The sequence below is a fragment of the Adelges cooleyi genome, unplaced genomic scaffold (genome assembly GCF_023614345.1).
Source record: "Adelges cooleyi isolate 19-005CV unplaced genomic scaffold, UGA_ACOO_1.1 ACOO_flye_CR_arks_rails_tigmint_CR_PRNA_1, whole genome shotgun sequence".
Lineage (NCBI taxonomy): Eukaryota > Metazoa > Arthropoda > Insecta > Hemiptera > Adelgidae > Adelges > Adelges cooleyi.
The window spans coordinates 1,219,810-1,236,135 of record NW_026095751.1 but is presented as its reverse complement, the minus strand read 5'-3'; the positions used below and the strand labels follow the sequence as shown (position 1 = coordinate 1,236,135).

The 16,326-nt window shown below is 30.9% G+C and overlaps 2 protein-coding genes across 2 annotated transcripts; one reads left to right on the top strand and one right to left on the bottom strand.

Moving 5' to 3' along the window:
• Positions 1-696: 696 nt before the first annotated feature.
• LOC126836183 (uncharacterized) lies at positions 697-6,552 on the top strand. The gene is made up of 12 exons (XM_050569375.1): positions 697-789; positions 1,893-1,959; positions 2,034-2,063; positions 2,154-2,219; positions 3,040-3,096; positions 3,444-3,473; positions 3,539-3,565; positions 3,725-3,775; positions 4,065-4,094; positions 4,450-4,539; positions 5,323-5,403; positions 5,676-6,552. Exons 2-12 carry the CDS (start codon positions 1,899-1,901, stop codon positions 5,918-5,920), a joined length of 768 nt encoding a protein of 255 aa, XP_050425332.1. The 5' UTR covers positions 697-789; positions 1,893-1,898; the 3' UTR covers positions 5,921-6,552.
• Positions 6,553-9,479: 2,927 nt separating this feature from the next.
• Positions 9,480-14,462, bottom strand: LOC126835588 (uncharacterized). Its single transcript, XM_050568268.1, has 5 exons — positions 14,222-14,462; positions 11,108-11,233; positions 10,529-10,711; positions 9,759-9,971; positions 9,480-9,679 (listed from the first exon to the last, which is right to left on the bottom strand). Exons 1-5 carry the CDS (start codon positions 14,364-14,366, stop codon positions 9,480-9,482), a joined length of 867 nt encoding a protein of 288 aa, XP_050424225.1. The 5' UTR covers positions 14,367-14,462.
• Between the last annotated feature and the right edge of the window lie 1,864 nt (positions 14,463-16,326).

Sequence of the window (16,326 nt, the reverse complement as noted above, 5' to 3'; positions counted from 1 at the left end):
CTTATAGTTAAAAATTAAAACGTAATAATCAGAACTTCACGCCGGTGTAACACGACTATGTATCGTCATATTGAAAAAAATAAACCACCTGTGTAAACTAACATAGGTACACTGCCAAACCTATCTAGACTTTACTACTTCGGTCGAAATATATTATGTCCGTGTACAAAAGGCGAGAAGGTCACTCAGTATCAATACAGTTAATCAAGTTGAACAAAAGTTTAATAATTTAAGTAAGTAACATTATCAAACGTTAAGAGTTTCATGTACGCTCGTAATCATATAGTATAGGATAAATTTAAAATCAATTTTTAGCTTCAAAACAGCTTACAGTTGTATTTTATTTTTTGTGACCTAAATACATTTAAAGTCAGAGTGTGGTATATGCAATTACTCAGTACTACTCGAAAGCTAAAAGGTACTTTGTAACAGACTTAAAAAATTATTTAATATATTCAATATCTTGTTATTTTATTCAGAACCACGGCTTTAAATTGAGTTTTATACAGTCCTGAATGGTTTTATGACAACATTTGCATTTATTAAATCGTATGAAGATTGCAACACGCAATGCTAATTAAAAATGTATTTACCGTTTCCTTACTATTCATAAAGCTTATAATTTTATTTCAAAGAATTTTTTATTAACGCTAATATAAAATACTACCTAAAAGGTTTTACTATCTTATTAAGTTTTTGTTTAAAATAACGGATCAAGTAATAAGCAGTAAGCGTGTCAAGATTGGGCGCTTGAAAAATAGTTCCTTAATAGCAAACACTTTATTTAAGGTATGTATTAAAACGTTAAACATTTTGTTAAATCATTTTTAGCTTCGGTGCAGAGCTGAGAAGGTATTGTTTTTACAATGATGTGTGTTTTTATTATTTTATTTTTATTGATACGATGCTCTATAACTTTTTTAAAAATAGTCGAATATGTTCTAAATTTATATGAATTGTTCTTCAAACATAGTACTATCGATAAACATTAACAAACCAATAAAATATCATAAATACTTTTGCCGACGATACAAGTATACTAGCGTCCCTTAATTACAAATTTTTAACTCCAACACCACCTCAGTCTTCTTGAAAAATGGTTTACTAAATGGAAAATAAAAGTTAATACAAGCAAATCAAGGTGGAATCACCTTATCTCTTTGGCCAGACAACTGTCCACCAGTCAAACTTTACAACACTCTACTCCCCCAAACTAACCAAGTAAAATACTTAGGCCTCATTTTCGACAAACTTGCCTAACTTGCCGATGTCCTTTGTCCGGCTTATGAACGAGGTCCTTAGAGGGTATTTAGATGATTTTGTTCAGGTTTACCTGGACGACATAGTGATTTATTCAGAGGACCTTAACAGTCACCTAAACCACCTTAGTAAAGTTCTCGAGCGGCTACATAGACACGGCCTGACATGTCACACAAATAAGTGTAAACTAGGGTTCCCCGAAATTTCCTTTCTTAGGCATTTGGTGAACGCGGTAGGAATAGAAAAACAACCCGAGAAACTCGAGTCCATACGCAACCACCCCATACCCAGTAAGGTAAAAGACCTCCGAAAGTTCTCAGAGGTGTGCAATTGGTACAGTCAGTTTGTAGACAACTACTCCGACACAGTAGCACCCCTAACGAAACTACTTAAAAAGGGGGGGGGGAATGATCTTGGACCGACACCGCGCAGAACTCGTCGGAGACAATTAAACGAGCTTTATGCGAATCACCTAAACTGTGTCCCCCCGACTAAAACATATATGGTGGGTTTTGTCAAAAAGAAAAATATAATTGTCAAATAAAGAAAAGGACTTGTAATACCAAAACCATCTCATCTCTATTGACGACTGTGACTAATAAAAATTACATTTGTGTTTGTTAATTTTACAGATAAATATGAACATTTTCAGTTTTTTAATATCATTTGTTTTTTTAAAAGTGTCCACTTACAATATAAGTAATTATTTTATTTCCACATATACCTAGTTGTGGTAGATTTGAAAAAAAAATTAATATTTTACATTTTTACAGTAAATTATATGCAGGATCTTGTCATTACAAGTCGGTAACATTTTTTGTTTAATTTTAATGACGTTCTAAAAATTATGTTTTTATTGTTTTGTATGTTTTTTTCTAAATGATGTACTACAGATGAATACATCGAGGTTGCTTATAGTATGAATAATATTACTACAAAAGATAATGTTGTTGTAGCAAGTAAGATATATATTTAAAAGTATAATAATTGCTTTGTTATATTTGTCTAACTTTCGAGTTATTTATAAATCAAAAATATTGCAAAAAACAGGTGCATATTATTTATATATACCTAAATAGGTCAAAACGAAAAATACGAGCCCACAGGATTTTTTCAAAAATGTCTGTTGCAATAAAAAGAATGTTCTCAAATTGTTTTGGATTTTTTTTTTCGATTATTTTGTCTATGATCGTAAAAAAATATTTTTAGTTTTTTCTTGAAACTTCTTTTTTGTTATTTTTTTATAGTATCTTCGGCTATCGACATTTTTAATATTAAAAATCAGTTTCTCATGAAAAACCATATTAGTTTTCTGAAAAAAATATTAATTTATTTTTTCGAGAATCATAAAGTCGTTAATATTGAATTCATAATCTAAAATGTTGTTTTATTCGTGTGAAATAAATTTTCGTTTTTTAAATGTGAAAATTTCAAACCGGGTTCTTTATAAAAACGATTAAAAACCAAAAAAGAGGTTAAATTTTTTAATAAAGTAATAACAAATGTGATGCCCTGGACAATTGTCCCAATGTTCTAAACACTGTGCTATTTATTAAAGTTATAAAAATAATTTATATTTATATTTTAAGCAGTGGTACCTAAAATGTCATACACTTTGCTTTAGGCAGTGACTATTCAACAGGGAGGGTAGCGATAAGTTAAATTGTCATCATTTAAAGCAATATGTAAGCAAGTGCTTATTCTGATTGTTTTTATGTAAGCAAAATTATTTTGTTTAAAACTTGTATAATTGCTCTAAACTTTATTTGTTTATTCTAGATGGATTGGAGCATGTAATTAAACAAATTGTAAAGAAAAGTCAACAAGGAAGTTTAGGTAGTTATAATTATTTAATAATAACAAAAATAAAGAAAAAAATGTAATATAAATGTTTATGCAAGTGATATAAATAATACATTATTCTCTATAGTTTAAATGAAAAAAAAAATACTAGCTCGGGCAATTGTATCTAATAGTTATATTTTGTTATAATAACCACATTTGCTTAAATTCAGCAATTTTTGTTTACATAATAGCTTATCTTTTAAAAAAAATCAAGGCAAGTACATTTTTATTTCAAGTTACCAACGCCTATTTTTATCTACCTTAAAATTGTTTTTTCGGTTTATAACAGAATAGAAAACTAAATCCAACATAATTAATAGAAGCAATGTTAATTTTAGGAGTTTTGAATAACATGTTCACTCAACCCGGTAATTATAATTTTCAATGAATAAAATGGGAATATTTCCACACATTATTTTTGTATTAATTTCAGATTATCGACTCGATAACGACTGGAACGGTAACAACTTATTTGTGTTCCTTATTTACAATACTTTATACAAATATACTATTTATACATATTATGGAGAGTAATCATAATGTGTATATTGTATAAATACATATTTGTTTCAATCACAAGATATAAATAATTGAAATTTATATTATGTACATTTTACAGTATGTAAGGAAAAACAAACAGCTTTGCGAGATGAAATACAAAATGAATTGGGTAAACACAAAATTTAACCTTTTTTAAGGAATATTTTCAAAATCTTTAATTTCTTAATTCTAAAGGAAGACGATAAGAATTAAATTGAAGTTCAATCAAGTTCAAAATATTATATTGCATTATGTTTTTCGCATTAACTTCAGTTTAGTATATAATTTAAACCGTCAATTCATAAGTTGCTATTAGAAATAAATGAATTTTATTACAACATTTTGCATTATTTATTTGTTCTAATTATTCTCAGTTTTAGAGTGGTTATATGTTTTTATATTAGATATATTTGTTACAGAGATTGCTGTTCCTCAAATTGAAGACAAAAGTAATTAAAAATTTTACGATATTGGTAAAAAGTCTTTAAGGCTTGTTTGGAATTTTAATTTGCTTATTTTTTTTAAACATTACTATTGTTTTTGTACGAATTAAACTTTCAGTTGGGAAGGGAGTATGATACGCATTTACAGCGGTATTTTGAACGTCATATTTATCAATTAATTTTCACTCCTTTGAAAGAGAAAAAATATTTTAAATATAGATATAAACAAATTCTTGACTAGATAATGTGGGTTAATAAAAAACACACATTGTAGACATAAGAGGATATTCATTTAAAACGTTAGGGGACTACTTTTCTTATTAATATACTAATAATACGGCCATTTAATATTTTTTTACAGATTTTAGAAAATTCAATTTGAAAAGCCTTGCAGCCAAAAGAAGAAGTACTACTACAAAAGCTTTAAAAAATATTTTGGACCGGGCAATAAGTATATATATTAGTTTAGAGTTGTAATGAGTGTTAACGGACTTCCAAAGCACGGGGGGCCCCCGTGGAAATTTTTGAAAGTTATCCTACTAGTGTGTTACGATGAAAAAATTTGTTTGATAGGGGGTAAGAGATGAGGGTTGATGTTGGCGGGTGGGAATGGGGTGGGGGCATATATGTTGTATTCACAACGTTCAAAATAGAAATGAATAATAAATTCAATAATTTAAGGGGCCAAATTCTCTATGAATTGTTTTGGGCCAGATATTATGGAAACACTAAAATATTATCCAGAAACTTGATATGTTTACTAGCCACCTTAGATACATAAAAATGTATCCCGTGGTGTTGCAGACTCGTACGCAAACTGTTAAAATATAGTATGTAATACCTATGTGAAAACCTTTAATAGAGCCTTTCAAACCGTTGAATACTTTAGTTTTTTTCATAGTTTATTCAGCCATAAAAATATTTAATTCTTGTTGTTTGGTATTATATCAAGTGCCGATGGAACATTATGAGTAATTGACCGTTGCATTCCACACTTTTTTTTGCCCGCTTTCGTTATTAAAATAGTAATTTTTTCATTTTAACCGCTTATAATAAAAATCGAATTAAGTATGAATACTTAATTTGTTTAAGCTTCTAATGTCCGGTTGTACAATAAAAATAGTGCTAACAAAGTTCACTGAAATGCAATGCAGTAAAAAACTATTACAAGCAACTAAATTATTTTCTATTATTCTTATGTATAACCAATACGGTTATTTATTAACTTTTGCAGATTACGATACGTTCAATCTCATCCACGAGAGTATACTTCTTGATACAGAAGCGTTTGAAAATAGAATTACCCAAACATTAGGTATGTGCTATTGCAATGCGTTTTCTACATGGTATTTAATAAGAATAATTCATAACAGTTTATCTAGGGTACAACGAATTTTAATTTATAGCAATAAACACAATAAGTGATAACTAGATTACAAATTTGTAATATAACAGTAAAAGTAGCTGCTCAGAAAGTACAACTTGCAAATTTTATTTGTTTTGAAAAGTACATTAGTGGTGTGTTGTACTATAAAAAAAAACTAGTCACTAAGTTTAGTAAATACAAATATGTTTTTAATATTTTAGCTGGACCTGAAGAGGAAATATCTTTACTAATGATGTGTCATTTGATAGCATTGTTCATGAACACAAAATCGTGTGATTGTTCATGGTTTTATATAAAAGAAACTGAGGCTCACTCTGATGATACTTGTTACATGTTGTACAATGATGGCTCTACAACGAAAACATACAGAAAAATCGAGGGCCAGTGGTGTGAAGTCAACATCCATACTAATTTTTTACAACCGCTTAAGGAACAGTTATTATAATTATATAATTATTTAGATTTTGTTTTATTTAAATAATATTTGCGTTTTTCCCTATTATCTAAGTTGTTAAATTACAATTTAACGTAATTCATAATTAACAGTTTTACTCACAGTAATAATCACATTAAGCATTTATTAAAATAGTAGTTAATCTAATCATCCTTTGCCTTTTTTCATCATTATCTATTTCTAGTAGTTTTTAGGTCATTCAAAACTACATCTATCTAACAGCTAACTCTTTCAGGATGATTACCATACGTTGAGTCCTTTTCCTCCCTAACTAAGAAGTACCTTCTTTTCAAATTTGGTGTTATTCTCGATTTTGAAGGGGAAGGGGTAAATATTTTAACATTTTTAATTATCATCCAATACCATGCAAAACTCATTTTAACAAATTTGGCAGTTCGTTACAATTTATTCCCAACTCCAGCTTCAACTCCAACAACCTGAAGAGGAAATATCTTTATGGATGTGTAATTTAATAGCATTGTTCATGAGTAAAAAATTTCCAGTGTCATGTATAAAGAGTTTTCAGTCTAACTCTAATGATACTTTTATTCTAAATAATGGCTCAACAAAGGAAACATACAGAAAAATTGAAGGCCAATGGCGCGAAGTTATTATAATTATTTAAAATTGTTTAATTTAAATATTAGTTGCATTTTTCCCTATTATTTAAGTTGTTAAATTACAGTTTAATGTAATTGATAATAAACAGTTTTACTCACGACTGTAACCATATTTGTTGCTTGTGTGTTGATTTAAACAGATACTTATAATTAAAGAATCATAACTAAAATAATGGACTATCTGGGTTAGTCTAAACTCTACAATGTCATTGATCTTGTTAGTTGTTTTTATGAGGTGTATTTGGATCCAGAATGGCGCGGACTGGGTTCTCGGTACTCAAAGATATGGGGATAAAATTAGCCCCTACTCGGTTTCAATCTGTTATGAGTTCAGTATTAACTGGTTTGGTTGGGATAGCCTGCTTAATGTACTTGGATGATATTGTCATGTACCGAAAAGATCTAGTTGATGATAACAAAAAATTAACAAAAGTTTTCGAAAAGGCTTAGGCGAAGGAAGATAGGGGGTGGGAGATATGAGGTGAGAGATAAGTGTGGGAGATAGAGGGTGGAAAATAAGGGGTTGGGGTTAGGGGTAATCTTATATAGATATAGGAGAAAAGAGATATGTTGTACGTTCAACGTTCAAATTAGAACTAAATGATAAATTCAAAATAGTTTAAGGGCCTAAATTCTCTATGAGTTGTTTTAAGCCAGATATTAAACACTACAATATTAGCCAGAAACTTGATGTTTTAATATACTAGCTTGTTACTGCTTCTTATACCATGCTAGTAGAATGAATGTCATTCAAAATCTTGTTATGACAAGTAAGATACATTTATAATTAATTTACTAATATGATTCGATTTTGTTATGTTTGTCTGACAGTTGAGTCATTTATAAATTAAAAATAATGATTTTTAAAAACAGTTCAGAAAAGTGACGAGGAATATAAAACGATGTTTCGAAACACTGTCTGACTTACTACAAATAAACTTAAATATCAAATAGTTTATATTCATATTTAGTAGCTCCTCCGCATAAAGACAATAACAAAATATAATAGCCCATAGGGAAATAACTGAATGTTTGTAAAATGTTAAAATATGTTAAATCTAGACATATTTCAATTATTACTTACTCATACTTTTAATTCATCATTGTTAAATCTATTTTATTATTTTCACGGTACATTATAAAATCCGGATCAGTGGCGCCAAACTAAAATTTAATAGGACGGGCAAAAAAATTAATTAAAAAAATTAAAATCGCCTCAAGGTTATGTTAGGTAAAAAAAGCATCGTTGTATCTATTTTCATAACCCGCCGGTCAACCCCCCTCCCACCACCACTCTATAACAATGGTGTTGTCGCCCCCTCATCCCCTGAAGAGCAGGTTCGGCACCTGTGCTTCGGATTATTTTCACTGAGGTTCGAAATCCGAAAACTGGCTTTTACGGTTTTAAAGAAAATCCTATTTTATTTCCTATCAATAGTTCATAGTCTTGAACTGAGTTCGTTTTAAAAGACGAATAAGAGAAACCATCTAATTAGAACAAATATGAGAATATGCTATTTGAGCTATTCAAATGTACTGATAGGATACCCAGTATCGGTAGAAGGGTCGAAAAATATATTATAACTACAATCGATAAGATATTGTTTAAAGTATTCCAAATGTAGTTATACTGTAAAATGCTAAAATACAGTGAAAAATCAAAAACCAAAAATGTAGTTTTCGAAATACATTTTCAGAAACATTTAATGATTTAAGAATTTATATTTTTCAAAAAGATTTGGCTCTTCTACTCTCCATCCCATCTATTCCCCGACCCAAATGTACTGGTTTTTTTATATTCTAGGCGTGAATCTTAAAAACGGAATTTGGTTTTTTTCATATAAGCTTATCGCTTAGTTCAAAATGTATGTACATTTCAAAGTAAAATATTCAGTTGTTTTTTGTACGTTATTATTTTATTAAATATACATCTGGGCCACAGCTATTCAAAAAGATTCTTAAGAACTTGTTATTGTCGAAAACAAGTGTATTGTTTAACTATTTTGCTTTGCCGTTTGTTTAGGCGCCCGATGTTCGAATAATTATAGCAAATAACTATTTTGTACGTTAGGATACAATATTATTCTACTAAATTATCATTATACGAACATTTATAATTATTACTCAATGCTACATTTAATTTTAGTATACAGAAATTTTATAACAAAACTATTTTTTTAACTGCGTAAATTAAAGATGAACTAAATTAATTTATTAAGATATCGGGAAAAATAAACACGGTAGTAAAAAATGTGTTTACTAAAATACAAACATGGCGTTGGTGAAAATACATTTTATTCTAAGTTTTCATACAAAATTTGTAATTAATATAAAAGCCGCCAATCTGTTGTATCCCCACTATGCCCACCTAAACCGACTCCTCTGTACTGGCTTTTAACATCAATGTAATTTATTACAATTGTAATTATAAAGTATTATAATTGTATGTAAATAGTGTTTGGTGATTATGATAAGAAATCACGAAAACGGCGTTCATGCAAACCATTCCGGAGAACTGTCTATTCTCAACTTAACATTCAGGATCTAATTTGGACTAAGTAAGTATTAGATCCTCATCCACGCTAAAAAACTTATGAAATATTTAAAAACAAAGAACATCAGTGTATAATTAATATGATAAAATTTAAATTTAACCTTGTCTTATGTTCAAAAATTATTCGTACTTTAAAAAAAAACAGTGACTACCTATGTCGATTTTGAAATGACCGATTTGCTTTACATTTAACTGCATGTGTTATTTTATTATAAAGTTAAGGTACAATTTTTGCATAACTAAAATAAAGTACTACGAAATACGGTATTTAATATAATATTCTTTTATTTTCATATTTTAAATTATGATATAATCAGTTTATTCATTTTGAATTTAGATACATCAAATTAATATTTTTAATTTTAGATTAATTGTTTCATAAAATACGAATGGTTCCATATCCTCGCATTCCATTGAATCTTTCAATTGTTTTCCCGTTGATATTAAGTGAACCTTCAGCCCATTGTATCAGCCGTACATCGTTTCCTTGAACTTCGGTGACTTTTATGCCGTTGATAAAGAGTGCGCCTTTTCTAAACCATACGTGTACAAAACCTGAGATAGCATTTATACTTTCTGAAAAGTTTACAATGAATGAAATGTTATATAGTGTACCAATGATAGTAACTCTACGACGAGGCCCAATTAGACTTACCTCTGTTACCACCGGAATTAAGAGTCACCGTACCTCCATCACCCTGAACACTAGGACAACCACTGTAATCAAAATTCGCTCTGTAATCAAAATTTGGATCGTAAACTTCATAATGGCTTAATATTGGAGTATCTTTTCCGCTTGGTTCACTCGGTTCAAACTGTTCACACGTATCACTGTACTCGTTGTGAGTATCATCATTCCATGTAATATCTAAAACAAGGTGTTACCGACTGAAATGTTAATATTATAATCTGAAGAAAGATGTAGATCACATCTTTTATGTAATTAAGTTTAATTCAATTATTTTTAGTGTCAATGCAGGCTGAAGAAGTATTAGTTTTAAAATGGTTTATTTTGCGTTAGACGCGTTATAAGTTAAAAATAATGCTATAGTACTTCATTATTTGTTTTTTACAACTTTATAGCATTCCCAATTTGTTCTAAATTCTAAGAGATATTTTTTTAAAGTGCAACTGATGTACAGTAAAATATTATGAAAATACCGATACTTTACGCCCATAAGGATGAACAGCGTGAGCCCTATGCCGTCTAATTAAAAAAATTATATAATCAAACTTAATAAATATTAAAATAACTACTAAACCCGAATAACAAATGCAATAATTTAATAATAAACTGTTGCTTTGTACTGTTGCCTGGGACTTGTATGCCGCTGATAAAGAGTGCGCCGGCTTTAAACCGTACGTCTACAAAACCTAAGGTAGCATTTAAACATTCAGGAACGTTTACAATAAAATATAAGGTACCACTGCTATCGGAAACTCCACTGTATGAAAGGTCAAATACGTTTGATTGCATCGGGGTAACTTCATCATCGCCATCTTGGCTCATTATCGGAATCTCACGTTCACTTGGTTCACTCAGTTCAATTAGTTCACTCGGTTTAATTGGTTTACTGTACTCGTTATCAAAATCATCCCATGTAGTACCTAAAACAAAGTGTTACCGACTGAAATGTTAATATTACAATCTGAAGAACGATGTAGCTCACAACTTTTATGTAATTAAGTTTAATTAAATTAATTTTTAGTTTCGATGGGGACTGAAGAGGTATTGGTTTTAAAATGGTTTATTTTGCGTTAGACGCGTTATAAGTTAAAAATAAATGCTACAGTAGTTTATTATTTGTGTTTTTTACAACTTGATAGCATTCTTAATCGACTGGTTAAAATGTTCTGTTGATTTGTCTCAATGAAAAGTCAACGACATCATGCTACAATTAAGTTTTCGACCCCCCCCCCTCCCAAAAAAAAAAAACACAGTATTTTGCACATATATTAAAAAATATTCTTAACATATCTATAAATGAAGGAAAAAAATGTAACCTTTCCTTATTCTTGGAGTAAGTTGTTCACTTAGTTCACCCGGTTCACTTAGTTCACTCAGTTCAATTAGTTCACTCGGTTTAATTGGTTTACTGTACTCGTTATCAATATCATCCCATGTAGTACCTATAACAAAGTGTTACCGACTTAAATATTAATAATATAATCTTTTGGAACGATGTAGCTCTCATCGATTATGTGTTTATGTTTAGTTCAGTTATTTTTAGCTTCGATGTGAGGCTGAAGGAGTATTGGTTTTAAAGTAGTTTGTTTTACGTTAGACGCGTTATATGTTGAAAATAATTCTGTAGTAATTTATAAGTGTATACTCAACTAAAAGCCAATAACAAATAAAATAATTCAATAATAAATTGTTGGCATGTACTGATAAGATTTTTATTAGTAATTTTTATTGATTTTTAATACTTTTATTGGGTACACTTATAAATTTAGAACAAAATTCCATGGTAATTTAGTAGTTTTTTTTTACAATATTGTTATATACCACAAAAAAATTTCCCGAATATCAGAGCTATAATAGTAAAAAAATAAAATTAGTTATGAATAACAATTTTTACTTTTATGTGCGATTAAAATTAGTCATTATTAAAACATTTTCTTGTTGAAAAGTTAATTGTTTTGTAGGTACATACGAATAAAGTTTTTATGGACCTCAGAAAGAATCTTTGACGATTTAGCAATTTAATTTTTGTGATTTTATTTAACTTAAAAAATTTAACTAGGTGTACGCATTTATGAAAATTATTGAGCGTTTGCCTAGTTTTTCAAGGAATAATATCATTTAAACTGAAGAACTGCGTATAGCTTGTTTTCGTAGCATTACATTTAAAAAAAAAAATTATATAGACATATCAAGTCGCCAAGCGTGTACGTGCTCTTGGGGGCTCCGCGACATACGTGAACTTAAAGTCGGAATATATACAGAGTGTGTTAAGTGCTAGTAGGCAGCCAGCACTTAGACAATTTTCGCGGGCACGGAAGCTGTACTTTCGCACCACTCCGTGTGCGGCCCGTATACGGAGAGTGTCAAGTGACTCGGGAGCCGCCGAGCACTTCGAAAAATTGTCTTAAGCCACCATAGCCAAACGCGGCAGTTACGCCCAAAAACCTACCTAGAGGGCGCGCCTCACCGAATTGGACGTTTGGGGTGTCTACGCAAGAGAGATACCGAGCCGGGGCCAGTGGTGAAGACCGCATACGGTTCGGACCAAAAACCTGCCCACGGGGGGGTTTTGAAATCCGAAAAAACGGTTTTTAGATACCAGGGTCCCAGAAAGCAAAACTTTGAGAGCCGTCCGATCCGGCCGTGTAATGTGCCCGAGGAACCGAAATTGTAGCGGGGTCGATCGGTGAAGGCTACAAGCCGATCGGAACAGAGACCTGCCGAGGAGGGTCCACCAAAGGCTTATTACAAGATTAGTAGTTGTAATATTATGTGGTTGACTTTTTTCATAACAAAATTAATAATTCGCAAGATGAAGCACAACAACTAGAGACTCTGATAGTAGAAGAGAGAGCGCTTAAATGCGGCTTATAACAAAGGCGAGATCAGGGGTCATATCTTGGAATCCGTCTTTGAACTGCTCAGAACGGTGACCGGATTAAGTGCCTCTGGGCCTTAAGATCACCCACCATCAACATTGGAGAAGTACAGCCTAAAGCCGCCCCGGAGGCGTCAGAGCTACGGTAGGTGGGATTTCAAGTGACCAGAAGAGAAGAGGTCATTGCCAAAAGCAAGAACAGAGGCACCAGTAAAGTAATTCTGGATGCAACTAAGCAACTGCGATTGATACTGACAAAAAACAAGGAAGGGACAGATGAGAGGGGCAAGACCAAAACCCCGCTGAAAAAGAGTCCGAAGATGGTGGATGAAACCAGAAACTTCAGAAACATAAGAAGGCCACATAGTCTAAACCGTTGGGAAGGGCGAGGAGGCTGCAAAATTGAAAACAGAGGCAGAGATGGTACTAGGCGCAGACGCGGTGGTCCGAGAGTCCGCTAGACCCATCGTCGTGGAGATTCTAGGTGTCGGATGCTTTGATAACGCAGAGTATGTGGTATCGGACATCTGCAGAGACGGTGCCAGCAGAGACGAGGTAAAGGTACGTAGGCTCGTACCCTCGTTCGGAGATGCACAGAGAGCCATAGTACAGGTCACCGGATCAGTTGCTACACAATTAATGAAAAGAGGGACGGCGAGGATCGGATTCATAAGATGGACAGATGTTTACACTGTCATGACTATGGTCACAAGGCTACGGGATGCAAAGGCCCTGACCATTCAAAACAGTACATGACATGTGGGGAGGAAGGGCATCTGAAAAAGTCTACTAAGCCCCACCGGTAGTGGGAAATTTGAGGCGTTTCGAGCTGCAAAACAAAAAATTGAAGAAGGGAAACCCGGTGCTGAGCAAAGATCAAACAGAAGACTAAATTTTAAAATTTGTATAAAAATTGGAAAATTTATAGCTGTATAGTATTTTTCTGTCTTGTATATTTTGTAAATATTAAATGATTTCACAATAAACGATGTAGGTGGCGTTGAAGTAATGCCTAACGGCGGGTCCCGAGTCTGCCTACGATTCCGAAGTGTGAAAAAAAAAAGATATCAGATTTAAATGTAAGACCTTTGTTTAATAAGTTTATAGTGGCAAATAGGTAATACAGTCATGATTAAATAAAATTAATCACTTATGATAATTATTTTAATAATTTTTCGTATGGTTATATTTTATGGTTGTACGAATAGTTTACTTTAAAAAAAAAAAAATATTTAAATTCAAATACATTATTTAAATAGTGCGCAGACATGATACTGCAATTAATTTTTACAGTTTAAAATTAATTATTTAACACCAAATTTTAATAATAATATAACAAATAGTTGAATGTGGAAAATACGGTTACTAATATTCATACTTAATAGTTTTTACCATCTATAACTTCTCCTACAATGTTATTTCCGAACTCAGTCACAATAATTACTAAAAAGACTATTTTCTCCACATCACCAACCAATATGCTTTGACCCCACTATGACACGACCTCATTGAGTTATTTTGTTTAATACCAAATCTCATATTATATAGTTACCTTTAAATGGCGGATTATCACCTCCACCACACCTGAAACGTAAACGTTTATATTTAAAATAATAATAAATGTACGGAAACTCTAGAGCTGATGAAGATTTCCAAACGCTTTTAAAAAATAAATAGAAAAAATTCTTACGCCACATATGCTGCCAGACTGACCAAGAGAATAATTTTAATATTGATCATGTTAACTGTTATGATGTGCTGTTTAATTCGACTACACTAAGATATTCAGTGTTTTCACCTTTCAGTACTTATAAGACTAAAGTAAAAATCGTTTACGTATGTCTAGTTTGTGCGTACGAAAAAAATATACATTAAATATTTTTTTCCAATACAACATAACTGTTTATAAGAACACGCGACTTATTCATAAGCATATAATAGAAATTTTGGCCGATATTGATTTAACGTTCGTTGCACTGCGAAATTATTATGATAAAAAAAATGTATTTGCTTAGAGCACAATATTTTACAAAAAAACAAGATATCAGAATTTTGGAACGAAGTGCCTTATCGCGGGTTGGCGAGGGGACTTAGTCGAGAAAAAATGTAACGCGTTATGAAAACTATATGTGGTGCGGTCGAGCGTGATCGGTTCCCAGGAGTGAATGGTACCAGGTTCAAATCCGACTTCCCTCTCAACACTTTTTGCATTTTTTTACAACTTTTTTTAAACTTTTATGTTAATTTATATTGCAAGAAGTCTAAAAACTTATAAAATATTTATATTTTATCACTGCAGAATACATTTTCACCCTTAAAAGTACATGATAACCTACATTGCATTCGGTTTTTCGTCATTTATTATACTTCTCGTACTGATGATTGAATAACAATTTTTTTTATAATTATATACATTTAGAATCTATTCCCAAATTATTTTACGACAATATAACCTTAAAAAAATGAAAAAAAACGCGAAATCTCGAACTTGCTGATAACTTGCACTGGCTCTTTATCTCTCTTCCTTTTTCTCACTATCTACTGAGATGCTTGAAACAGTGACTCTCTGACGCTAACGGCCATTAAATTTGCAATCTGTATTTTCAGTTCAGTTTAAATATATGTGCCAGTGTGTTATTGTAATATAAAAAAAAAATGTTTATAAAATAAAAATTTCTTGTATAATTAACACAATCTTTTAAAAACAAATAAATAAATATATATATATTGCAAATACATTTATGAATATAGTTATTTATTGCATCAGCAATCAAAATTAAAGAGAGGGGTGGGTAGAGAGAATGAGAGCCTGGCACGTTAATGATTAATTATGCTAAACCTCCATACGAAAGGGACTTCGTTCCAAACGCGTGTACCGCGACACGGACCAGTTTTTTTTTAACAAAACCCAAGTTAAAAAAATACATTGCATTAAAAAGCTCAACAATGATAACTATTGTATCCAAAATTAATTTAAAAATAATTATTGTAACCTAAAGTGATAAAATCGATGTCAATTAAAATGCATAGTCACCTATGACAATGGTAAAAAAAATGTACATAAAAAATGGTTAGACATTCTAAGTTAGAAATATGTCCATTGTATATGCGTTTTAACGAAAATTCTATTGTCCAAAAAACTACTGAAATAAACTATTAATTGGTAATAAACTTTCTTATATTATGTTAGTTAATCAAAACATAACATGAATATAATTATAATATTAAAATTATATTATATTCGTATTTACCTTATTATCCAAAAATAGTGGTCTTTTAAAAACATTTACATAAGTTTCTTTTTAATTAGTTTTTAAATAATGTACTATGTATTTAGAAAAAGTTAATAATAATCAATGTAATAAATAATAAATTATGAAGTAAAAAGTGATAAACAGTTAATAGTTGGTGGTTAATGTAAGAAAAAATAGTCTTGACCGCTTATGTGCTTAACTTTAAAACCGTTTATGTTTTTATAAAACAAGTTAACAACTTATTTTTACTTAAATGAGTTGGGGTGGGGGAGGGTTTTTCTCCGAGTACCCCCTTGATAATGACATGTTAATTATTTATTATTATGAAAATAATACCGCGAAACTAAGGCCACATTATACTTGAAATCATCATTAGAGCTATTTAGATAGCAAATATATAATG

Excerpts from the sequence above, each read along its gene's own strand:
- LOC126835588 (XM_050568268.1), bottom strand. The coding sequence starts at position 14,366 with ATGTGGCGTAAGAATTTTTTCTATTTATTTTTTAAAAGCGTTTGGAAA. Across the intron at positions 11,234-14,221 it reads TGATAATCCGCCATTTAAAG|GTACTACATGGGATGATATT; the intron begins GTAACTATATAA and ends ACTTTGTTATAG. Across the intron at positions 9,972-10,528 it reads TGGAGTTTCCGATAGCAGTG|ATATTACATGGAATGATGAT; the intron begins GTACCTTATATT and ends ACCTTGTTTTAG.
- LOC126836183 (XM_050569375.1), top strand. The coding sequence starts at position 1,899 with ATGAACATTTTCAGTTTTTTAATATCATTTGTTTTTTTAAAAGTGTCC. Across the intron at positions 2,064-2,153 it reads GCAGGATCTTGTCATTACAA|ATGAATACATCGAGGTTGCT; the intron begins GTCGGTAACATT and ends GATGTACTACAG. Across the intron at positions 4,095-4,449 it reads TCCTCAAATTGAAGACAAAA|ATTTTAGAAAATTCAATTTG; the intron begins GTAATTAAAAAT and ends ATTTTTTTACAG.